This window comes from Fistularia commersonii, chromosome 12, assembly GCF_037954325.1.
Source record: "Fistularia commersonii isolate RoL2024-O1a breed Wild chromosome 12, RoL_Fcom_v1.0, whole genome shotgun sequence".
NCBI lineage: Eukaryota > Metazoa > Chordata > Actinopteri > Syngnathiformes > Fistulariidae > Fistularia > Fistularia commersonii.
Window position 1 is genome coordinate 17,644,767 of NC_141295.1, and position 25,625 is coordinate 17,670,391.

Genomic DNA, 25,625 nt, shown 5'->3' on the forward strand with positions numbered 1-25,625 from the left:
AAACTGAATATGGTGTTTGGTTTCATAGTGTCTTCTAATGTTGTACTCCTTGGTTGTAGCCACATTGGCCGCACATACAAGACAAACAGGTCTGTTGTTAAAGTATGTCAACAGATACTCTGCCTGCCACCTGTCCAGAAACCTCCTGTTTTTGCCATTTTTCGGAGGGGTAGCACATGTTAGCATACGGTTGCTATGACTGCTATCAGCAGAGAGAGCATTTATGGGTCCTGTTGTGAGTTTTGATGCCAAAAAACCAGCAGAGCATTCTGGGATTTGTAGCATTAGAGGTGTTGTAGGCTATAACAGCGACAGGCTAGCTCTACGAGTCGTTTGGTGCGGGTAGGTAACCCAAAGTGGAACTTGGTTGTGAACTCAGAAGTGCCCCCTAGTGGACACGCAGCGCAACAGCAGCGGCGACGTTTGACCAATCTGGTCCCATTATCCATAAATCGTAAAGGTTTCATTTAAAGGCCGCGTGGTCGTCCGTTTGCAAAACAAGCCGTAGCTAAAACGAGAAGAAAACATCTCATTGGTTCGTCACGCCGTTGCGAGATTGAACTCAAGATCATTCCGCTCACGTAAACATATTAACTTTTGATGAAAAGCATTTTCTTTGTAATCACGTTACGCTGAATACATAATGCGATCAAGAAAAAAAAAAAAAAAAAAAAAAGAATTATTTCGCACAGGATGGGAACCGCGGTCGGTTCCCCCGAGTAGACCTTCAAACTCATGTTTCTCGTTATCCCATTTCATTAATTGTTGTCATGTGAAGAGTCTGGGCAGCTGCAGACGCTGCGAGAATCTCCAAAACACGTCGCTTTGGTAAATGAGACTGTTGCACCAAATGGTTACGCGGCTGGCATTCGGACTCCCGACCGTTTATTAGCCGAGCACTTAGCAGATGTTTTCAAACGGCCCCGACATTTTTCCGCGCCCTCCTGCTGCAATTTGCAGATCAAGGTTGGAGATGCTCATCTCTCCACCGCCGCCGCCGCCTACCGCACGATCTTTTCACCCGTGAGATAAAGAGCGTGTCTGTTCGGGTCGGCCTTCGATTCCACTCTTCGTAAGATTCCACTCTTCCCACAAAAAAAAAAAAAAAAAACACTGTTCGGGCTTTAAATCTCAGCGCGGCACTTAACACTCAATGTCATGACCTAAAATTAAGACCCCGTTAGTTGATGTGGTTGCTAAGCAACCCACGCGTCATGTCGAACCCTACTTAGCCGATAGTTTGCGATGTTTATTAACAGAGCTGAACTCTGTGCAAATATGATGTCTTGCAGCAGAGTCAGTGTGAGGGAACCTAAAGAATGGTATTTCATATTCGTTCATTCATTCATCCGTTATGTCATCGGGCGAGAGGCCGGGTTCTCCGGTGGAACGCAGGAGAACGTCTGGAGACGTTCTTCACGTCATATAAAGACATGCAACCATACGTCATCTAGAGACACAACCACTCTCATTCACACATCACATGGAAAATAAGAACAATAAGAATAATTTTATTTATCCCGAAGGAAATTGTTGTACCAGAGTTACAAGAAAAATATAACAATAATAAATCATAGTAGAAAATTGTATAAAACGCCCAAAAAAAAATAAAAATAAAAAAGAGAAAAAGGGAGAATAAGAAATACAAATAAACTATAAAGGGTCTGAAGTACCAAGTGAAAGATAAGGAGTGCACAAGAGTATGAAAAAATATTGTACATGTAGCTGTTAGAAATATTGCACAGTTCCGAACACTTACACGGATAAATTATGACAATTTACAGTAAGTGGGTGATTTTTTTTTTTTTTTTTTTTTTTTTTTTTTTTTTTTTTAAGGTTTAAGATTTAAGATTTTCAGAAAAACAGCCATTCGCCCTTTCATTCACACGTCTTTTGGAGACATTAACATATTCGCTCATATGGAGACATACAGCCATTCACCCTCTCACTCATGTCTTATAAAGACATAAAACGGTTCCCTCTGTCGTTCACCCACCATTTTACACATTCAGCCATTCACTCATTCATACGTCATATAAGTCATACAATTATTCACCTTCTCGATCGCGTCTTGCAAAGACATTCAACCGTTGACTTTGGACATGTTGTTATTTTTTTCTCCTTTCTACTATTATCTATTACTGTTATGTTTTTGTACTTGAAACTCTGGCACAACAATTTCCTTCGGGATTAATTAAGTTGTTCTCATCTCTCTCATCTCATTTAAAGACACAACCATTCACTCGTCATATTGACACAAAACCAGTCACTCATTCATTCAGACGAATCTAAAGACGGATAATTCACTCTGTCGTTCACGTATAGAGACATATAATTATTCAGTCACTCAGTCAGACATGATATAAAGATGGACGACAGTTCACCGATATTCGATCCGGTGTCTTGTTGCATTTTGAGGACGAACCCGTTGAGATCGTGCACTTTTCCCAAACCAGATCACCATCACCGACCAAGGCGTTCCGGCCAAATCCACCACCGTCCGCGTCATCGTCCGGGTTCTGGACGAGAATGACAATCGGCCGCTGTTCTTGGAGAAGATCTACAAAATCAAGCTTCCCGAGCGCGAGAGGCCGGAGAAAGAGCGAGCCGCCAGGCGGGACCCGGTTTACCGGGTCATCGCGTCGGACCGGGACGAAGGACCCAACGCGGAGATCTCCTACAGCATCGAGGAGGGCGACGAACACGGCAAGTTCTTCATCGAACCCAAGACCGGCCTGGTGTCGTCCAAGAAGTTCTCAACCGCCGGAGAGTACGACATCCTCACAGTGAGTAGATATTTCCAACCCCGTGAGATTCTTCAGCCGGCTGTAAATTTCACAAACAGCTGCTGGATTACTGTTCCACTAGTCATCTCCGAAGATCTACGCCCTTCTTCTTTTTTTTTTGCGATTAATATGCTGTAAAAACCCGCTGTAAAGAAACAGAATCCAATCTGTCATCGGGCTTTATGACGGCCGTCAAGGACGCGTAAATTGCCGGGGAGCGACGGCGGTTTACGACGGGGAATCGCTTCACCGGTCGCCAATATCGTCAATAATTGATCGGACATCACACTTCGGCTGTACGAGGCGGAATATCTGAGAAATCGCGGCGAATTTGGGCTCAAAACGCACGTCCGAAAAGCGTCAGAAAGCCCTGACGTACTTTTTATCTTCACCTAATATCATTTTAAAGGCGGGATATTTAATTTTCTTAAGCGTTCCAGCAGCATGGGGGGAAATTGCTTTGTTTGCGCCAGAAATAAACGAATACAGGAGGGATAACTTTGGTTGCTTTTCATGCCGGGATCTTTTTTTTTTCTTTTTTTTTTTTTTTAAAAAAGGGGGGCTTCAGTAATTGACCCCCTCCGCCCTCTCCTCAAAAGGGGTTGGTGTCACAAAAGAATTCTAGGCTGAAGGTGTTTTGTTATTCAGAATTCCTCGCGCCGCGAGCTTTAAGACAGACACGTTTTAATAATGGAATCACTAACCGCCGGGGGATTTTTGTTTTTTGTTACACAAATGAGCTTAATTTGTTAGAAGTGGGGGGGGGGGGGGTTATTTTATAGCAGATTCCGCCTCGTTTTTTTTTTTTTTTTTTTTTTCAGAAAAACCCCGATAACGCCCCCCTCCCTCCCTCCCTCCCTCTGTCAGATTAAGGCGGTGGACAATGGGCGCCCGCAGAAATCCTCCACTTGCCGGCTTCACATCGAGTGGATTCCTAAACCAGAAGTGCCGTCCGACGCGGCCCCGCTGGCCTTCGAGGAGGCCCCCTTCACCTTCTCCGTCATGGAGAGCGACCCCGTGGCCCACATGGTGGGCGTCGTGGCCACAGAGGCGTCGGACGTTCCCATGTGGTTCGAAATCACAGGTAACCGCTCACGAAGAGAGGAGGATGTTATTTAGACGTGTGTTTTGTTACAGATAAGAATAATCCAGGAGGTTAGAATTCATCATGATGGATTCACCGGCCTTTATTTTATTCGGCAGAGGAGGGAAACAACGAAAGGCGGACCTCCTAAATAGATCTGGGGTCTGATTCCTGATCACGGTGAATCAATATATGCTAATTATTGATCGAAATCAAAATGCAATCTGTATAGCAGCACGGGCTTAGTGTTGTTTTAGCCCCTTATTTCCCAGTAATAGCAACAATAATAGTGATAGTGATAATAATGATGATAATAATATTAATAATAATAATAAAACTCACAACCACCGCCATTACTACTATTACCATGAAATTATGATCATGATATTCATAAGTCGTTAACAACAAATCACAATTATATTAATGATACGGCGTCTACGACTCAACAATAATGATAATTATAATCATAATAATCAGAACTATAATAATGAACAATCACCATTGTAATGATATTAATATTACTATTGCAACTACTACTACCAATTATAATAATAATTCACAATAATGATAGCAATGAAAAATTGATTATGATGAAGACAATATTTATACTTCTACTTGACTACTACGACTACTAATAACAACAAAGATAATAATAATGAACAATTATGAAGAACAATGATGATGTTAATGACAATATTACAGCTAATAAGAATAACGACAATACTATTGATAATGATACTTCTCCTACCACTGATAATATATTTTTTTTCATTATTTTTTCCATTCTTTTGTCCAATCAACAATTTCCTTCGGGATAAATAAAGTTGTTCTTATTCTTATTCTCGATGATGATGTTCTCCTCTCTGCCGTCTATTTATTTGTGAATGTCTTTTGCTATCTTCTAATTATCTCTCTATTTATATTCCTATTTATTGATACTATAACTGTTACCCTGCTCCCCTTCAGGGATCAATAAAGTTTATCTTAAGTCATTATTATTATTATTATTATTGAAAATATCTTTCGAAATTGCATAAAATGGTGCTAACACGTTAGCTTATACGTTGGTCCCAGTAGAACTCTGCAGGAGGAAGAGCCGTAATGGATAAGAGCGTAAGAAATCCAGTTCTTCCAACCCGCCGACGTAGTTTTTTTTATTGATCCGTCCCCGGTCGGGTCGGCCGGTCGTCTTTTCCCGTCATTTCATGACGATCGGCGGGACATTATTAAAAACACTCGGAGTGTAAAACGCCTGCCACTTCTCCTCCGTCTTCCCTCCGTCCTAATCAAAGTCTGACTGACACCTTCTCTTTTCTTCTCTCTGTTTTCTCTCTGGAATGTTGCTTGTATTTTTTTTTATTTTTTTTTTTCCAAGACGGCATAGAGGATTCTGAGATGTTTTACATCCTTCAGATGGCTTGTGACCACAACTGTACGGCAGAAGGTAGCCGCTGGAATCTCCTAATAGGCTCCCCTCCCGTATTAAGAGATCATCCCGCATTGTCTGTCGCCGTGTTTGAACTGTATTGTGACGCATTTTCCGCCGTCGAACTTCACATCGAGTCCCGCGAGAGCCAGTAAAAACACCCCACCCTTCGTGAATGACCCCCTTCCTCCCCCGCCGACTCCCCCTGTGCTGTGACTATCGTGTCCATATCGATTTATCATTTTGCATTATTCATCTTTTCTGTGGCCGCCGTGTTTATTTCTACGCCGATGCTGCCGAATAAGCAAACGCGCGCATCGACCGGCAGCATGCGTTCTCATTAATTCAGCCTTAAACGTTTTGCGCCACCAGTGACGATCCGTCCCTTACCTTTTGTCCCTCTCTTTTTTTTTGTTTGTTCTGCAAAAAAAAAAAATGATATTATTCCTCAGGTGGTAATTACGACAGCCGTTTCGACGTGGGCAAGGCCAGCGGAACCTTGATCGTCGCGCGGCCCCTGGACGCCGAGCAGAAATCAAATTACAACCTGACGGTGGACGCCACGGATGGGACGCGAACTGTCAGCACCCAGGTAATTGAAACGCTAATGAAACGTCTGGAAGCGGACGAGGCCGATGTGGTGACGGCTCTGCTTCGGGGGTAAATGAACAAGAAAAAGGAAAAAAAAAAAAAGCGCCCTTCTGTTTGTTTATTTCGCCATGTTTCCTGTCGCTGTATCGTGGAGTTACGATGATTTTAGATGATTGGACGTTTTCGTGTTTTTTTTGTCGTATCCCTTGGTCGAGGGCCTTGTGAATGGTCGGTTGGTTGTTTTTGATTTGTGAATGAATGCACGGATAAACAACTACCATAAATAGAGCGCACTTTTGTATAGGCCGCACTTACTAATTTTTAAAAGAAAAAAAAATAAACTGTACATTAACAAGCCGCATTATTAATGCGGTAAGCAGATTTTTTTTTTGAAAACTTTTAATTACCGTATTTTCCGCACTAAAAGGCGCACCGAATTATAAGGCACGCCTTCAATGAATAGACTATTTTAAAACTTTTTTCATATATAAGGCGCACTGCATTATAAGGCGCATCGAGTAGAAGCTACAGTAGTGGCTGGGGTTGCGTTATCCATCCACGACATGGAGCTGCGCTAAAGGGAATGTCAACAAAACAGTCAGATAAGTCAGTCCAACTTTATTTACAGAATACAAACCAACGTTCTGACAACTCCGTTCACTCCCAAAACACGTTATTGCATTCACAAAACAGTACCGAACGTAAGGGTATTTACCAGTATTTGCGGCGCCTTCATTCAAACAATGTATTTCCAACTCCCATTTGTCTCAGTTCAAAGTTTTTCAAAAAACGAAAGCACCAAGAAGAACTACCTCTAAATTCATTGACGTTCATGTCGCTAGCTAGCGCTGTTGCCTTCATCGGAATAGTGACCGCAGAGACGCTTCTACTTGCTGCTCTCTGTTCAGGTTTGTCCTTCAACTGCATCCATCTCGCTTTGCTCCCTCGGAAACTCTGTTAGGTCGTCTTTACTTGTCGCAGGACATCTTGTTTCTTCCTCCACTTCCGTACCATTGATTCATTAATGTTGAATTCTCTTGCTGCCGCTCTACTCCCGAGTTCTACTGCGTGACCGATCGCCTTGAGTTTAAACTCTGCATCTTAAGCGTGAGACGCGAGATGTTTTGGAGTCTTTACACACACACACACACACACACACACACACACTCGAAAATGAAACCAGCATATCCCAGCATGCACCACGCGCTACTTCTTCTACGAGAGAAATTGGAGTCGGCGGCTGCTCCCCGTTGTTGCGAGACGTCTTGCGGCTTAATGTCGATCCATATATAAGGCGCACCTGATTATAAGGCGCGCTGTGGGTTTTTTAGAACATTAAAGGCTTTTAGGTGCGCCTTATCGTCACCTTCTTAAAATAATCGGCTAATTCATTATTTTACAAAAATGTTTTTCTTGCCTAAATCATCTCCTCATGATGCTGACCACCTCTGGCAAAACTGCCTACATCCTCAGTTAAAACAGATTGTGCCGTTCTACCACTCGAGTAGAAATTGCCTATGTCAAGAGTGTGTCAAATGGTTCAGTTTTTTGTGTTTCCTGAAAAATCTGAAAAAAATACCTAGGTGATTATTTTAAGAGGGTGACGTTATAGTGCGGAAAATGTGGTAAATAAATAACGGTAACATCTACAACTACTGCTACAAAACGCAGCTCGATTTCCTTCTTCGACAACCAGGCTGATTGCTATCAACTTGAAAGCAAATGCATTTCTGTGCGTCTTTTTCAGAATGGGGTTTTGTGTGTGTGTTTGTGTGTGGAAAAAGCGCAAAACGGTTGATTTGAAGAATTATCGTAAATGCGAGTGGTTTTTGCCGAAACATTTGTCCACTGTGACGGAAGGAAGCTAACGCGATTACCCGATTAAAAAGCCGCAAATGAGTCGCATCGTAATAAAAGCCGCAAAAAAAGTAGCGGCTAACAGGGTAAATGTTTACATGCCTCTATCGCGGGTAGAGAGAATGATCGTATGAATGAATGTGCGGAAGTGGAAACAATTAAAAAGCAATCAAATCTGTGCAGCCAAAACAGCAAAGTAACCCCTTTTAATATAAATGCCGATGAAAGTAAAGCTCGCATTGGAGACTTTTTTTTTTTTTTTTTTTGCAACACGGAGCCAATGAAAGCTCTCCACGGGCGCCTGCGATTAACAGTGAATTTTATTTTGAAGGCCTGCGTGATCAGGAACGAGGTTATTGTTTAACCGTCGTTTTTTGGTTTTCTTTACAACGCCGAGCTGGCTGGGACGTGTTTTCAGCCGCGATAAGACTTTTCAAGCGTTCCTCCTCCTCCTCCTCCTCCTCTCGGTTTGACCGTTGAGCTCCAAGAATCTTCCATTGTCTCATTCCTGCAGCGAAGCCGCTGTGATGATCTTGCCACCGAGCCAAGTTTTTTTTTTAAAACTGTACATTCTTGAGCCGTCTCTCCGCCGTTTCCCCCCGCTGGATCCTTGGTTTTTTTTTTTTTCCACTCTCTCTGAGAGAAAACCCGTCGGCTCCTGCGTTTCCTGAATGAACTCCCACGCAAGCGAATATATTTCCGAGGTACCCTCGCGCCGCTGCAAACTTGAAGCCGGCGTCGCAAATTAGGAAGAAACGTTTAATTCGACTAAATATAGCAAAGCTTTTTAATGACTGCTTTTTCATATACCAGCGTACCCCTTTAATCCCTCATCCTTACATTTCGAGCTTCAAGCTCGACCGTGATAAAAAGCTTTCGCGCATGAAAGACGTCGTTCCGGCTTTTGTTTGGGCGCCGGCGACACTTTGAATTCTCCTACGCGGCGATCTGCGTCACACGGGACGGCGGTATTCAAATGTTGCGTCCTGTGCCCTCAAAGGGGAGCTTTGGAGAACTGGAGCTGCAGAAGAATCTATTTGTTGTCACTCCGTATGAATAAAACCTTTCATCATCTGGCTTCTTGTGCTCCGCCGAGTCTTGGATGAAGCGCCGCCTCCACTGGCATTTCGTAGCTCATCCATGGAAGAGGCGCATCCTTTAATTTAGTGCAGAGCTCGAGGAAAAAGAGAAAAAAAAAAAAAAAAGAGTAGCCGTGGAGTAGCCATTTTCTACGCCGTGATTTTCTCTCCCTTACTTTCTTAAAAGCCCCGGCAACAGACTCGCACTTAAAAGCCTCCTGGTTTGCGGTGACATTTTAAGTCGAATTAATCACATTTAAAGGTTAACCTATTCAAGGTGGGCTGATATTCAGGGTGACCAGCTGAACCGGCTTCCCCTCTCGCATTGCGGTGAACGATATCCTCACTTTTTTAACGCAGGCGTAAGAAAAACACGCTTCCTGAAAATGCAGGTCGTTCCGCTCGCCACAGCAAAGCTTGCAAGTTCTGTTGGACTTTTTAAAGGCCTGAAAGGATTTTTTTCATTCATTCGTTCGGATGCGACGACACGTGGAGACATGTTTGTTTGTTTGTCTGTTTAAAAAGTTGATTAGGACAGTGTACAATTCCATTAAGCACAGAGGCAGAGATGTTTGTACCAGATCGAAGCTCATAGCTAATTTCCATCTGTAGTCCTGGGAAGACGATACAAATATAAAACTGTACAAATAGACAATATATATAAAATATACAAATAGGCAATAAAATAACCATATAATATATAAACAGGCAATAAAACCCAAGTTGAAAGTGATATTGATGTGATATTATTAGTTTGGTCATCTGGGGGCCGATGGCGAAATACCCGTCTGGTGTTGTTAGCATGAGCATGTTTGGTGCTCCAGAATCCATTTTTTAAAAATTAGTCATGTTCTTTAGATTTTCTGGAAGCCCATTTAATTCTTTGATGGCTTTATAGGAAAAGGCGTTTTGAGAAAAGGCAGACTTTATTTTAGAAACATTGCAGTCTAGTCTAGACACCGATCTTAACACTCGGCTTGTGAGTTGGAAGCGAGGCTCGATGTAGGTCTTAAGACGAAGTGCGGCGGCGTTATGTAAGATTTTATGGACCAGACGGATATCAGAGTGCCTGATCAAGTTGTCGAAACTTAGTATTTTATATTTTCCCAAAATATGGCAATGATGGTAGTGCCTTGGCTTTTTATCGAGAACTTTCAGGGCTCGATTATGTAAAGATCTCAGAGATTTTAGAGCTGTTAGGTTAGTCTGAGACCAGGATGATATGGAATATAAAATATGGGATATGATCATGGCATTAAAGTAGGACTTTGCAGCTTCATGCTGTCGTTCGCTTGTCTTATATCAGTGGTTCTTAACCTGGGTTCGATCGAACCCTTGGGGTTCGGTGAGTCGGTCTCAGGGGTTCGGTGGAGCCTCCGCCGCAGAGGTCCACCCCTCACTCTAGTCTGCAGTTAGTGGGCACAGTCATTGAAAGCGTCCTGCTCTGAGATTCTCAAAGGCAACAGCAGAAGTCACACTGAGGTAAGTTGTTTTGAGTTCATGCACTGTGTTGGTTTTGTTATTTGAGCAAGGTGATATTAATGCACAATTCATTTCATACACCAGTAAAAAAAATCATATTTTATTTTTTACTAAAGAAGGGTGCGGTGAATGAGCATATGAAACTGGTGGGGTTCGGTGCCTCCAACAAGGTTAAGAACCACTGTCTTATATAGACAAACGAACATTCACCCTTTCTTTCATAAAGAGACTTGCAATATTTTGAGATTTTATTTTATATTCTATATATATATAATATATATAGAATATAAAAAAATAAAGATTATATATATAGAAATAAATAATATTTATATATATAGAAATATAAAAAAAATTAAAATATATAATTTATATATATATATATCTTTATATATATATATATATATATACACACACACACACATATATATATATACATTAAGATATATATATATATATATATATATATATATATATAAATACTAAAAAATAAAAAAAATAATAAAATATATAAATATACAATATTTATATATATAAATATATAAATATATTATATATTTATATATTTATATTTTTTATATTTTATATATATTTTATATATATATATATATATATATATATAATTGTCATATAAAGACGTAAAACCACATTGTATAGTTATTTTATTTATTTTATTATCTGCATATCTTTTTATGTTGTCTATTTTGTACAGTTTTATATTTGTATCGTCTTCCCAGGACTACAGATGGAAATTAGCTATGAGCTACAATCTGGTACAAACATCTCTGCCTCTGTGCTTAATGTAATTGTACTCTGTCCTAATAAACTTCTAAACTCTGTCATTCACACATTGTTTTAGACCTTGAGCCGTTCACTCATTTGTTCTTGTCATGTCGAGACAAACAACCATTCAACTTCTTGTTCGCACTTCTGGACAATTTAGGGTCCGAACATGCAAACTGTACCCGAGCGGCAAGGGAACCAAACCGTCTTGCTAGTATATACATATATATATATACGCGTGATATTGATAAAATTTGATTTGCACTTGATTACTTCTGGTCTGAATTCCCGAGGTGTGTTCATTGAATATGATCTCTTCTAGAAATACAAATAACACTCTGCAAACCAGCTGCAAAATAGACGGTATAGATGGCAGAGTATATATTGACAGGGGCTCTATAGACCGACGTGATGATCTGCTTTTTAAATGAATTTTCTGCTCGGCCGTTTCCTCGCCTTGAATACTAAAGTCATCGATCGAGGGGTCATCACATGAAACCCGCCGCCTCCAGCCATGCACTTTTTTTTCGTTAGCATCATTTGGATGTGCATAGATGAGTCCCCACGTGATGGACGGGAGTTTCTTGTACCCGGCCAGCCACAGTAGGTCAGCTATTTTCCGTCAAGGGAACGAATCCTCAGACTTTGTTTGCTCCATAAACCAGACTTTCTGATGTAGGCCGGTTGCCGTGGATACACTCAGCGCCAAACAGGTGACAGCACGTCTCCTCAGTTGGTGCACCATCTTAAACATGATGATATCTTCCACCGTGATACCAAATAACATCTTTTCTGGGGAAACCATGAGATTGAGGCTGCTGTGGGTGGGGAACCCCAACCAAATAAAAAGTTTGATCTCCACGATGCATCGTGAAGGTCACGTCCTCCCTCAGACGCTCCACATCTCCTCAAATCCATAGAAGTCGCCCCCCCCTCCTTCCCGCCCTTGTGACTGAAACAGCACATACTGATGCGGGAAGGCTTTCCACAAGATTTTGGAGTCACGTCTTCGGGGATTTTTGACCTTTCGTCCCTCCGCGTCTGACGCCGAAGTCTGGATTCTACTCCTTCCAGAAATGCGGCGAGGCGCTTAGACCGAGGTGGGGATCAGCTCTGGCTTGTCAAGATACTCCAAAGCAAAGTCGCCGTACCGTGTCTCAATTATCCCTGTGTCGTACGCGGAGTCGAACTGGAACAGAAAAGTTCCAGCGCGCTTTTAGTTGCATATATTTTTCCGAAAGGTCTCGCTTAGGGTCGACATTAAGATTTCCACTCTACCGAGTGGAAGGACCGAGTCGGGGGAAGCCATACCGCCATCCCGCTTTCACCAAACTTTGCAGTTCAGGCAGGTGAAACTCAGAATCTCTCGTCTTGGCATCGCTGTACCCCAATCGAGATCTCGGATTGGCTGAACTGTATGTCAATCAAGCACTTCAATGCCGTCTTGGCATCATATGAAGCGTGGTTCATCCCTCTGCAGTGCACGATGCTGCACGGGCCCGCGGCGGTTTGCGTTACCCTCCACTCCGGCCAACACTTGCCGTTGTGTTTGGAGATGTCAAGCTTGAACTCAGCAGCTCGGATGAAAAATCAAACACATACCCATCCTGCAAAGCTCCCATTGTTAGCTCTATCGCTATTATCCTTACTTTGGTATTTTGGTGGTCCTACTGGTGCCTGAACGTGGACTAAGGTTCGCCGGACAAGATAGAGATGCAAGAACGGATATCTTTATTCTTGTCGGAATCTTTGGACCTTTAATTTCTCTTGAAGACATTCCCCCCCCCCCCATCTGAGAGTTTACCAAAGTAACCGCTACGGCAAGAAGATTCCTACAAGAATTCACCGAGACCTGGATGACTGAGAACCTCCAGAGCAGGGGGCGTCCAACACCATCTACCGGTGGAGCGCAACAGCACAACGTAACAAAAAGTATTCAACCGAGAGCCACGGAATTCATCTAGATCTTATTAAAAATAGCCGTTAGCCTTCCGTCCTCACTGCGCCATTGAAGTGCTTGATTTACGTACAGTTCAGCCAATCCGAGGTCTCGACCGATGGCGAAGTGTTAGGTGACTCCGTCAGGTGAGTGTGTTCAGTGCAAGACGTTGTCAGAGTAAGGCAACGCCCAAACGTGCACACAGTTATATTGTGCCATACATGTTCATGCTGTTATGCAGAAGTTAAGATTTTAAATATATGTAGCGTACTTGGTACACATATGTGTGTGTCTGAATGTATATATGTGTGTATACAGGACTGTCTCAGAAAATCAGAATATTGTGATAAAGTTCTTTATCTTCTGTAATGCAATTCCAAAAACAAAAATGTCATACATTCTGGATTCGTTACAAATCAACCGAAATATGACAAGCCTTTTATTATTTTAATATTGCTGATTATGGCTTACATCTTAAGAAAACTCAAAAATCCTATCTAAAAAATATTAAAATATCATAATTTTTTTTTTTTTTTTTAATTGCATTACAGAAGATAAAGCACTTTATCACAATATTCTAATTTTCTGAGACAGTCCTGTGTGTGTATATATATATATATATATATATATGTATGCATGTATGTATGTATGTATATATGTGAGTTAATATATATATATATATATATATATATATATATATATATATATATATATATATATTCACACACTCATACACACACACACACACATATATATACACACGCATTTATATTTATATTATACATTTAAAAGTTCAGAATGCTTTGATAGATTCTCAGGTAATTGTCCAGCTCAACTGCATGGTTAGCTTCTCGATTTTTTTTTTTTTTTTTTTTTTTTTTGCCCGGGGCAATCGGTCTGAGTGAAATCCATGAATACAATGACGAAAAGTGTGTGTGTGTGTGTGTGTGTGTGTGTGCGCGTGTGAGATGGATTTTTAACACGCAATCGTCCTCACGTCTTCAAATAGACTCGCATTGGCAACGCGGCTGCGAGATGGCAGTGGCGTTTTTTTTAAATCCCAACTGCTGCGGACTGACGTGCCTAATTTGATCCATTTACTCTGAAAACAGTTTGGAAGTCTCAGAGAGCCTCGAGATGAAATTAAATTTTATCCCCATTCGAGTTAAACGAGGCTCAGTCGACTGAAGTTTGAAGTGCACTCGCTCTGCTGGCTGCGAAATGTGGAAGGCCGTACCCGGAATTCTAACAATGTTTTGCTCCGAGCCCCACTGAGCAGCTCTCTGAGATCCGTTTCTACGCTTTGAGTGGTCGCTGGGAAATACAAACAAGCGCTCGACGGAATTCCATCAAAAATGCGCGGTGGCGCTCCTGCCCCACAGCGAGAAGATCCCTGGTTCAATTCAGACCGGAGACCTTTCTGTGTGGAGTCTCTATGTTCTCCACGTGTCTGCTTTGGGTTGCCTCCAGGTTCCTCCATGCAGGAGGTTCAGAGGAGACCAAAAAATGTCCAGACATGTGAATGAGAGGGTGACTAAATCTCCGGTCCATAAATCTTCTCTTGGATCTTCCTCGAGACCTCCTGCCTGGCAGCTCCACCTTCAGCAACCTTCATGAACAGAAGAGTGTTCATGTCTCAGTCATCCCTTTGTCTCGGTCATACATGTCTTGCACCCCTGTGACAAATTCTTCTTTTCCTTTGGGCTTTTCCCTTCAGGGGTCGTCACAGCAAATCTACCTTCTCCATCTGACCCTATTTTCTGCATCCTCCTCTCTCACACCAGCTAATTTCATATCCTCTCTCACTACGTCCATAAATCTTCTCTTTGGTCTTCCTCTAGACCTCCAATTCCAGCATCCGTCTATCAATATATTCACTATCCCTCCTCTGTACGTGACCCAACCATCTCTGACCTTCTCTCCAAAACATCTAACATGTGCCGTTCCTCTGATGGAGTCATTCCTGATCCTCTCCATCCTGGTCACTCCCAAAGAGGAACCTCAGCATCTTCATCTCTGCGACCTCCTTTTGGTCATTGTCACTGCTTCTACTCCATACAGCATCGCTGGTGTCACCACTGTCTTGTCCACCTTTCCTTTCATTCTGGCTGACAGTCTTCTATCTCTTCGTACCCTGACACTTTTCTCCACCCATTCCAACCTACTTGAACCCGTTTCTTCACCTCTTTTCCAGACTCTCTGCTGCTCTGGACTGTTGACCCCAAGTACTTGAACTCCTCCACCTTCTTGATCTCCACTCCCTGTAGCCTCACCGTTCCACCCGGGTTCCTCTCATTCACACACATTTACTCCGTCTTGCTACGACCGACCTTCATTCCTCTCCTTTCCGGAACATACCTCCACCTTTCTAGATTTCCCTCAACTTGTTTCCCTCACCACAGATCAAAGGGTGAATTGTGATTCGTTTCCATTTAACCAGTGAATGAGAGGGTGAAGGTTCTGTAGAGGTTCTCATCCATCCAGGTCACGGCCACTTCTTATCGAATCCTTCTTGTCGCGGCAAATTAGTTTCTTCACCCCTTCATCCAAGAGGCCTCTTCAGTTCAGAGGGTGACCCCGCCTCCCGGCCAATGATCAAGAGGCGCAGTATTGATCACGAATAAACCAATGATGCGCACACGGAGATGTTTTTGTGAACTGAGTTGCGCCCCTATCTAGGCTACAGGCTTTTTGACATTCACCCTTATTTTCTTTGCTATTAGACACATTTCCCGTTCCCCTCTCCGCCGCCACCGTTAAGCCGAGAGAGAGGGTTGCATTTCATTTTATTTACTTCTCAAAGAAACGCCGCGAATCGCAAATTGGATCCAGTGGATCACATACGCCGCGCACCTCGTGAAGAGCTCAAAGTGAAAGTTATCTCTTCCTCAAATCAAAGTCATGCGGAAGCTTCGCCGCCAGACGAGTTGGCCTATTTCCCCCCCCCTTCTCCTCGGAGTCTCCCTCTGTCTGTCTCGCTTTTACTGGAGGTATTTCTTTCCCTTTCCAATTTCAATCCCTACATTTTAAAAACGGATGACGACTGAGCTTTTTTTTTTTTTTTTTTTTTTGGATCAGAATAAAAACCCCGGACAAGGAGGCCGGACCCGCGTCTGTTGTAGGGCGGCGCTAATCCTGTTTTGGGAGCATGTACGAGCGCTCGGAGCCAGTGCCCTGCCTTTGCCCAGAACCTGCCACCTGGCGGGGGGGCTTCCTCTCCTACGCATGGCAGGGAAAGACAATAAGCTCAAAGAAAAGCTCCCGCGTGTCTCGTTCTGGTTACGGCACAAAAGGTATTCGTTAAACAAAAGACGCCGTTGTTTATCGTCCCTTAAGCCAGCAAGCTTCCCGATGTATCTTGAATATCTTCTTCTTCTTCTTCTTCTTTCGGCTTTTCCCGTCAGGGGTCGCCACAGCGAGTCAACTTTCTCCATCTAACCCTATTCTCTGTATCCTCGTCTCTCACACCAACTACCTTTGTATCTTCTCCCACTACGTCCATAAATCTTCTCTTTGGTCTTCCTCTGGATCTCCTACCTGGCAACCTTCAGCAACGTTCTACCTTTAGACATGAACAGAGGAGTGTTCGTGTCCAAACCATCTCAGTCATCACTTTGTCTCGGTCATACATGTCCTGCACCTCTGTGATAAATTCTTCTTTTCCTTTGGGCTTTTCCCTTAGGGGTCTCCACAGCCAATCCACCTTCTCCATCTAACCCCATTCTCTGGATCCTCCTCTCTCACACCAACTACCTTCATATCTTCTCTCACTCCGTCCATAAATCTTCTCTTTGGTCTTCCTCGAGACCTCTTGCCTGGCAGCTCCAATTCCAGCATCCGTCTACCAATGTATTCACTATCCCTCCTCTGTACCGACCCAACCATCTCTGACCTTCTCTCCAAAACATCTAACATGTGCTGTTCCTCTGATAGACTCATTCCTGATCCTCTCCATCCTGGTCACTCCCAAAGAGAACCTCAACATCTTCATCTCTGCAACCTCTAGTTCTGCCTGCTGTCTTTTGGTCATTGTAACAGCTTTTAGTCCCGATGTATCTTGAATATGCGCTTCTTTTTTTTTTTTAAATGAACCGGTTCCTGCTCGGGCACCTCGTCGTCTCGGCCTCGGCCGGCTCGCTCGACATCCTCCCTCGGCCGCTCGGAAACACTCCCGTTTTCCCGTGTCATCTCTTACATGGGCGCTTTGCGTTTCCCGCCATCAGCTCCGTTCCAGACTCGCCCCTTCCCTTCCCGTTTTTTTTTTAAATTCAGTCTGAACCGTTTGTTTATTTCTTTTTCACCTGTGTTTTTTCTAGATTTGACGATTTCCCTCAGCTCCTTTTTTTTTTTCCCTTTAAGTCGTTGTTTTGCTCTCTTGTCTCTCATCTCACCCTCGCAGCCCTTCTTTTTTTTATTTCTTCTCTCCTTTAGTCACTCCATCTGTCACGCCTGCATCTCAATCCCAATCTTATTCCTCCCTGGCAGTCCCAGAGGAGACCATATACAAAGATGACAGAGTTTTCTTCCGCAGCAGCGTTTCTGCCGCAGTTGGCCTGGATCAGTCTACTTTGTAATATTCGGGGGCAAAGCTCCGTTTGAAGTATTGTGGAGCTTCACCGCCGTTGAACTCGCGCATTCGACTGGGATGGAGGGCTGCCGAGGAGCGTTTTCGCTTCCTCAAACCTATAAAACGAAACATTCTGGATACTGACCGGATTCTACTCCCTTTCTTCTTCTTGACAGCGTTATCAGCTCGCCGCACCTTCCTCGCCACGCACACGATGTGTTATCTGACATTGGGCAGATTGAGACACATTGGATAACTGCTTTTGTGAGTGTGTGTGTGTGTGTGTGTGTGTGTGTGTGTAAAACATCAGGGATCTGATGTCTGGCGTGACATGAGAAGACATGCGTGGAATGAGACGGATTGTCAGGTTGCGAAGTGTACAACCTGCATATTTTAAGAATAAATGTCGTTCGAGGACGTTTCTTTTTATTTTTTTTAATTTTCCGTGACGCCTCCCGATTAGCGCCGCGACGGCGGTCGCTCATGACGAACGGGGAGGTTACGGCAGCGCTCCCCCCCCCCCCCGCTAGATGACATCTGTTAGCCTCAAAAAGCATTGCCAACGACACAGCACACAGCAGATTGTAAATCTCAACACTCCCGTCGGGATGAGTCTATATTTGTCTCTTCTGTATGTTCGCAGCGGTGAACCTACATAGGTTGGTGGCGGGGAGAAAAAAAAAATTCAAAAAAAAAAAAAAGGCAACGGCGGCTTGTTTTTGTTGACCCAAGATTTGTGGAAACTCCGGTCAAGCTGTCAAGTGGTCGGTCAATGTTTAGTCTCGAACCCGTTCCGGCTTCAAACAGTTCCCCGATGGGACATCACCCCCTGGTGTCTGGTATGCAGGTGTCTAATCTGGGCTGATCCCTTTGTTCCCCTTGTTTGGCAATGGCAGAAGCCCCTTGCTGGTCTGGAAAGCAGAGATGGCATTCCAACAGCTCTCCGTAATCCTCTGTCGGAAGTCCAGTAGACGAGTGGCTGGTGTTGATAAAACATTCTCCCGGTGGAATTTTACAGTTTGGGGCTGTCAGATTCTTTGAAGTGGCGAGAAAAAAATGGCAGCGGCAGCACTTTTATCTGCCTGAACTAGGTGGCATGTGGATCCAACCGTGTCACACGTTCAAGTACCGCAAAGATACTTCATTATAGTCAACACTAGCCGCGCCGCAGTTAGCAGACGACGACCAAATTCCTCATTTCATGCACTGTTTAACCACTTGCTGTCTGATTCGACAAGGAATTCAATTTTGTCCTTCCTCTAAACCCGGCATTGATTTTTTTTTGTTTGTTTTTTTCTCCGCAACCAAATATCTCCAGCGGTGTCGTATCACCGCCTTATCGAATCTTCAGCCGCCTTCCATTTTGCGAGACTCCCGAGTTCCTCACTCAACTGTCCACTGAATGATGCAGCGGACCTCTGCGGGTTCCTGTTAACCCGAAGGGTGCCTCAATGATCTGCGGCGAACATAAATGCAGGGCGACTGCATAAGTAATACTGACCTCACCTCAGCTCAACCTCTGTTTAACAGGATTTTCAATCCTGATAGTTGGTTTGAAATCAGCCGCACTCCCTGGGTAGTTTCGACCACGGGACTCGCTTCCAATCGCGAGGAACGGGACCGATTCCATTTTTTAATCGAGGTCATCCTGGAAGACGAAGCTGAAGCTCATGATCTGGACCGTGGAGGAACAACAAACCCGTGTTTGTGACTCTCCCTCACCTAACCTGGTCCAGATGGACACAGGAAGGCCAGGTCCTTCTGCTACATGTCCAGGCCAGTGACTCCGAAGGTCCTACAGGTGTCCTAAGTGTAAGTCAGCCCTTGGGCATCCCTGTGCGCCCTGCATGGGGTCCATCAGAACATGTATCACCCAACAAAATCTTCTTGTCGTGGCCGCTGGACTTGAATGTCTTCACTTGAATACCTTTCAGCCCTCATCTGAGAGGCTTCTTCAGTTCTAATGACCTGTGGGGAGTTTCCAAATATAACTGCCAGGGTTTTGGGCGGGTCTAGGTTACGGTAGCTTGTTCCCTACATGCAAGAGTTGATCGGCAGAAAGTAGGTTTAAAGGGGCCTGTTATTCTAACGGGGGTGTCGCTCATCGGGGGCAAAGGAGCAACTTTTCGGCATTCAGAATTCACCACGAACTGGATGACTGAGAACCTCCGCAGGCAACCACAAAACATGCATTCTGTTGCTTTTCAGGTTTCTCACATGGCCCCTTGTAATAATTAATTGGCCACCCCGGATCTAAAGGAACATCGGGAGCACTTTGAAATCAGTCCATCCGGGGACATCACGCTCAGAAAGAAGTTTGAGTAGTTTTGTGCTCGTCGGAATTGCAACGGACGACGGGTAGCGAGGAATGTCCGCAGATGTAGAAGTGCCGATAACAGTGGCGGAAAGCGAATCCCTTCCACGGTATCGAAATCCTCACAATATTCCGCTTTGCTCCGTCGTGAGAAACCGTGCCAACCTTTAGAACAGCTTTACCTCGTGAGATCATTTCCAGAGGATAATCTGTTATTGTGATTTTGCAGGTATGCTTATGTTTCCTCTTCCGATCCCTGCAGGTGCTGATCCGGGTCATCGACACCAACAACCACCGGCCGCAGTTCTCTCAGCCCAAGTACGAAGTGAACATCCCCGAAGACACGCCGGCCGGCACCGAGGTTCTACAGATCAGCGCCGTGGACGAAGACGAGAAGAACAAGCTGACCTTTACGCTTCTGAGCAGCACCGATCCCTTCAGCCTGAGGAAGTTCAAATTGGACCCCGGAACGGGCGCCTTGTATACCGCCGAGCCACTGGACCATGAGACGATGCACAGCCACATCCTCACCGTCATGGTACGGGAAAATTGACGGCCCCGGTTTCGCCGTAGAATCAAAGAAGCGGCGTTTGGTGCTCCCGAACTCATTCGGCGCTCTCTCACCTCGCTGGAAAATCAATCGTTCATGACATTTAAAAAAAGAAATCGTGTTTATTTCATTTTTTTTTTCTTGTCTCGCGAGAACTTTCGCAACCGGAATTTTTCTCCAGGGGTTTAATTTGTTGTCCCCCCCCTCCAGGTACGAGACCAGGACATACCGGTGAAGAGAAACCTCGTCCGCGTTATCGTCAACGTGGAAGACACCAACGACAACGCGCCCTGGTTCATCGGCACGCCTTATTCCGGGCGCGTCTTCGAATCCGCCGCCGTCGGATCGGCCGTCCTCCAGGTTACGGCTCTCGATAAAGACAAGGGCCAGAATGCGGAGATCATCTACAGCATTGAATCAGGTGAAGAAGCAGAGTCGCTCTGCCGCTTCATAGAGCCACCAGTTCTGTGGATTTTTCTTTCAACCGGACAAAGCTTTCATTGTAAACCGTTCCTAATGAAGTAAGCTTGTTAAAATGTATGAGTCATGTAGAAATTCTACAGCCCACTGAGGCTCCGGCATGAATGGAATACTTGACAAGAAGCTGAGGAATGTCGAGGACTTTGTCTCCGAGGTCACGTCAGAAATGGCCGAATTCACCGCAACAACACGTTCCCTTGGAACAAGCTTTATTTTGTCGATCGGTCGCGGGTAACTTCAGTTTGAAGATCCGCCATTTGAAATATTGTTAGTCACTCTATAATTTTATCGCCGTTCGCCACGTCGGCGGTCCGATCGACGGCCTCGAACGACTTCTCTAGACCAATATCACGTTGAGCAATTAGCAGACAGATCGCAAGCAGAAACGCGTTAATTTCTGTGTTTTATCTCTTCGCAGGAAACGTGGCTAACTCGTTCGCCATCGACCCCGTTCTCGGGACGATCTCGGTGGCCAAAGAGCTCAATCGCAGCAGCAAGACATCCTTCGAGCTGACCGTCAAGGCGTCCGACAGAGGGCTGTCTCCGCTGTCGACCACCACCGCCGCGCACATCGCGGTGACGGTGTCCGATAACGCGATACCCAGGTTCACCGAAAATGAATTCTCCGCGGAGATCAGCGAAGCGGCCCATCCGGGAAGCTTCGTGAACCTGCTCACGGCCGTCAGCCAGTCGTCCGTTTTCTACCAGATAAAAGGCGGCAACGTCAACAACGCCTTCGACATCAACCCCAACTCCGGCGTGGTGGTGACCCAGCGAGCTTTAGATTACGAGACCACCCCTCAGTACAAGCTCGTGGTCCAAGGCACCAACATGGCCGGACTGGCTAGCAACGCTACGCTACTGATTCATCTAAAGGACGAAAACGACAACGCCCCGGTTTTTCTCCAGCGGGAATTCCAAGGAGTGATCAGTGAGTCTGCCCCCGTCAACAGCGTCGTCCTGACTCGGGAAAATGCCCCTTTTGTCATCCGGGCCGCCGACGCCGATTGCGACCGCAACGCCATGCTGGTCTATCAGATCGTCGAGCCGTTCGCTCTGAACTATTTCGCCATCGATTCGAGCACCGGGGCCATCAGAATCACCGCGCCTTTGGATTACGAACGCAGAAACGTTTTCCGCTTCACGGTGCAAGTCCACGACCTAGGAATGCCTCGCCTTTTCGCCGAGGAGGCCAGCAACGTGACCGTCGAGGTCATCGATGTGAACGACTGTTCGCCGGCGTTCAGCCAAGACCTGTACGAAGCCACCGTTGTCGTGCCGACATACAGGGGAGTGGAAGTTATCCAAGTCAACGCGACGGACCTGGACTCGGGGCCCAACTCCAAACTTCTCTTCTCGATCTACGACGGCAACATCGGCGATAAATTTAAAATCGATCCGGTCACAGGAATCATCTCGATTCACAACGTCACCCAACTGAGGAGCAGATACGAACTGAAAGCGAGGGTTTCGGACGGCAGGTTCGCTTCCGTCGCCGCGGTGAAGATCGTCGTGAGGGAAAACAAGGAGAGCAAGCTGAAGTTCACGAGGGAGTCCTACGAAGCCTCCGTCCGAGAGAACTCGTCAGAGAAGAAAACCCTGGCCGTCATCGCCGCCGTCGGAAACCAGGTCAACGAGCCTCTGTTTTACAGAATTTTGAACCCCGACAGGCGGTTTGAAATCAGCCGCACGTCCGGGGTGGTTTCGACCACGGGACTCCCTTTCGACCGCGAGGAACGGGACCGGTTCGATTTTGTCGTCGAGGTCACCCGGGAGGACAAAGCTGAAGACGGCGCGCACGTTCTTCTGAGCGTGACCGTGGAGGACGCCAACGACAACAAACCCATGTTCGTCAACCTCCCTTACCACGCCCTGGTCCAGATGGACGCGGCGGAAGGCCAAGTCGTCCGGCAGGTCACGGCTTTGGACAAAGACCTGGGTCCAAATGGGGAAGTCCACTATCATCTAAAGGAACACCAGGAGCACTTTGAAATCGGCCCATCCGGGGACATCAGGCTCAGAAAGAAGTTCGAGGAAGAGTCTCTCAACACCGACTTTGTGCTGGTCGTAATCGCAACGGACAACGGCGAGCCGGCGCTCTCCGCAGAAGTCGAAGTGCCCGTAACCGTGGTAAACAAGGCGATGCCGGTGTTCGAGAAACCCTTCTACAGTATCGAAATCCCTGAAAATATCCCGCTTCACACGCCGGTGCTACATGTCCAGGCCAGCGACTCCGAAGGCCCTCGTATCGTTTACACCATTTCTGAGGGAGACCCTTTCAAACAGTTCTCTATCGATTTCAACACAGGCGTCCTCCATGTAATTCAACCTTTAGACTTTGAGACGCATCCCGCTTATAAATTAAATGTCAGAGCCACAGACTCTCTGACCGGAGCGCACTCCGAAGTGTTTGTGGACATTATACTGGAAGACGTGAACGATAACGCCCCCGTGTTCCTGTCGGAAGCTTACCGCGCTAATATTTCCGAAGCCGCCGTCATCGGGACGCCGGTTTTGCGAGTTGCCGCCAAAGATTTCGATACCGGTCACAACCAGGAATTATTCTTCCAGCTGATCGAAGAGAAGGGGAAAAGTTCCGATTATTTCGCCGTCGATCGCGACACGGGAACGATCTCTACGGCTCAAGCGCTCGACCACGAGGAGATCCAGCGGCACGAATTGAGGGTCCGTGTCGTCGACAGCGGCGTTCCGGCCCTCTCGAGCGACGTCATCGTGACGATAGACGTGACCGACCTGAACGATAATTCCCCGGTGTTTTCAGAGCAAAGTTACAAAAGTACCATCAGTGAATTAGCCTCACGCGGACACTTCATCACCCAACTTCAGGCGTCCGACGCCGACAGCTCCGACTCCAGCAGGCTGGAGTTCTCCATTCTGTCCGGAAACGAGGATCAGAATTTCGCCATCGACAAAAACACAGGCGCCGTCGTCATTTCCAACCATCGGAGGCCACAAATGCGGAGTCAGTATGACCTCAACGTCTCCGTGTCGGACGGCGTTTTCCGAAGCTCCGCCCTCGTCGAGGTACTGGTGATCGGCGCCAACTTCCACAGCCCCGCCTTCCCTCAGATGGAATACGTGGTCGAGCTTGTCGAAAACTCACCTGTCGGTACCTCGTTGGCGGAGGCGAAAGCGACGGACGAGGACGAAGGCGTCTACGGGCGGATCGAGTACCGGATTGTCAGCGATTTTGCAAAGGACAAGTTTTCCATCGACGAAAACGGGGAGATTTTCACTCTGGAGAGCCTCGATCACGAGAACACCGCGGAAAAGATCATTCCTATTTCTATCGTGGCCCAAGACGGAGGCGGGAAAGTCGGGTTTTGTACGGTCAACGTCATTCTGACGGACGTCAACGACAACGCCCCGCAGTTCAGGGCCGCCGAGTACAAGGTCACGATCGCGTCAGATGCCCCGAAGGGAACCTCGGTGGTCAAAATCGCCGCTTCGGACACGGACGAGGGAAGCAACGCCGACATCGAGTATTCAATCGAAGCGGATGTCGAAAATGTAGCGGAGAACTTCGAGATCCACCGAACCTCCGGGGTCATCGTGACCAAAGAGAGCCTCATCGGTCTCGAAAACGAACTGTACGCGTTCTTCGTCCGGGCAAAAGACACCGGCAATCCACCCAAACACTCTGTCGTTCAAGTTTACATCAGGATCGTCACACCCGAAACTCCGATTCCCAAGTTTACTGAACCGCATTACCGCTACACGATCGCCGAAGACCTTCCCATCGGCACGGAAATCGATTCGATTCAGGCGGAGAGCGAGCAGGCCGTCTCCTACAGACTCGTGAAGGGCAACACTCCCGAAAGCAACGAAAATGAAGTGTTCGTTGTCGACAGAGACACCGGCGCCTTGAAGCTGCAGAAAAACCTCGACCACGAGACCACCAAATGGTACCAGCTCACTTTGCTCGCCCAGACCACGCGCGAGAACTACGAGATATTTGCATCCGTCAACGTAAATGTCCAGGTGAAGGACGTGAACGACAACAGCCCCGTCTTCGAGTCGGACCCGTACGAGGCGGTAGTCGTGGAGAACCTTCCGAGCGGAGCCCGGGTGATTCAAGTCAAAGCCAACGACCAAGACTCGGGAACCGACGGCCACGTCGTTTACAGCCTCGACCCCAAGCGGAATTCCCCGGACGTCTCCGAGACCTTCGCCGTCCACGGTGAAACCGGATGGTTGACCACCTTGAAGGAGTTGGACCGCGAGAAGATCGACAAATACACGGTGGCGGTTCTCGCCACGGACCAAGGAGATAAAGTGCAGCACGTCACCGACACCAGAGTGGAGGTGACGGTCGCCGACGTCAACGACAACCCGCCGCGCTTCACCGCCGAAATCTACAAGGGCACCGTCAGCGAAGACGACCCTCCTCCCAGCGGGGTGATCGCCATCCTCAGCACCATCGATGACGACTCCGACGACATCAACAAACAAGTGAACTACTTCATCACAGGTTTGTGTTCGTCCTCGTCAAAGGTGCCGTTTTTGACGAAATTCGGTGTGAATTACAGCGTAATCGTTTTTCAATACCGGCGCGTTCCTGGAGTATCTTGTTTATCGCGCTCGCCGAGCTCGTATTTCCCCTCAAAGATACGAGAGTCCTATTAAATATGAGTCCTCCGAGTTGTCGTCCTAATCTACTGAAGCTCAT

The 25,625-nt window shown here is 46.0% G+C and overlaps 1 protein-coding gene across 5 annotated transcripts in view; it reads left to right on the forward strand.

Moving 5' to 3' along the window:
- Positions 1-25,625, forward strand: part of fat1a (FAT atypical cadherin 1a) — a 95,197-nt gene that overhangs the window by 35,170 nt on the left and 34,402 nt on the right. For 4 of the 5 annotated variants that reach the window (XR_015106980.1, XM_086157460.1, XM_086157462.1 and 1 more), the window contains exons 5-11: positions 2,457-2,786; positions 3,654-3,870; positions 5,246-5,314; positions 5,749-5,888; positions 20,168-20,443; positions 20,666-20,876; positions 21,354-25,427. Coding sequence is in view for 4 of the 5 variants with exons in the window: in XM_086157460.1 (XP_086013586.1) it covers positions 2,457-2,786; positions 3,654-3,870; positions 5,246-5,314; positions 5,749-5,888; positions 20,168-20,443; positions 20,666-20,876; positions 21,354-25,427 (5,317 nt within the window). In the remaining variant the exon portion in view is untranslated. The remainder of the gene's footprint in view (positions 1-2,456; positions 2,787-3,653; positions 3,871-5,245; positions 5,315-5,748; positions 5,889-20,167; positions 20,444-20,665; positions 20,877-21,353; positions 25,428-25,625) is intronic. The other variant, XM_086157464.1, reaches the window with a different exon arrangement.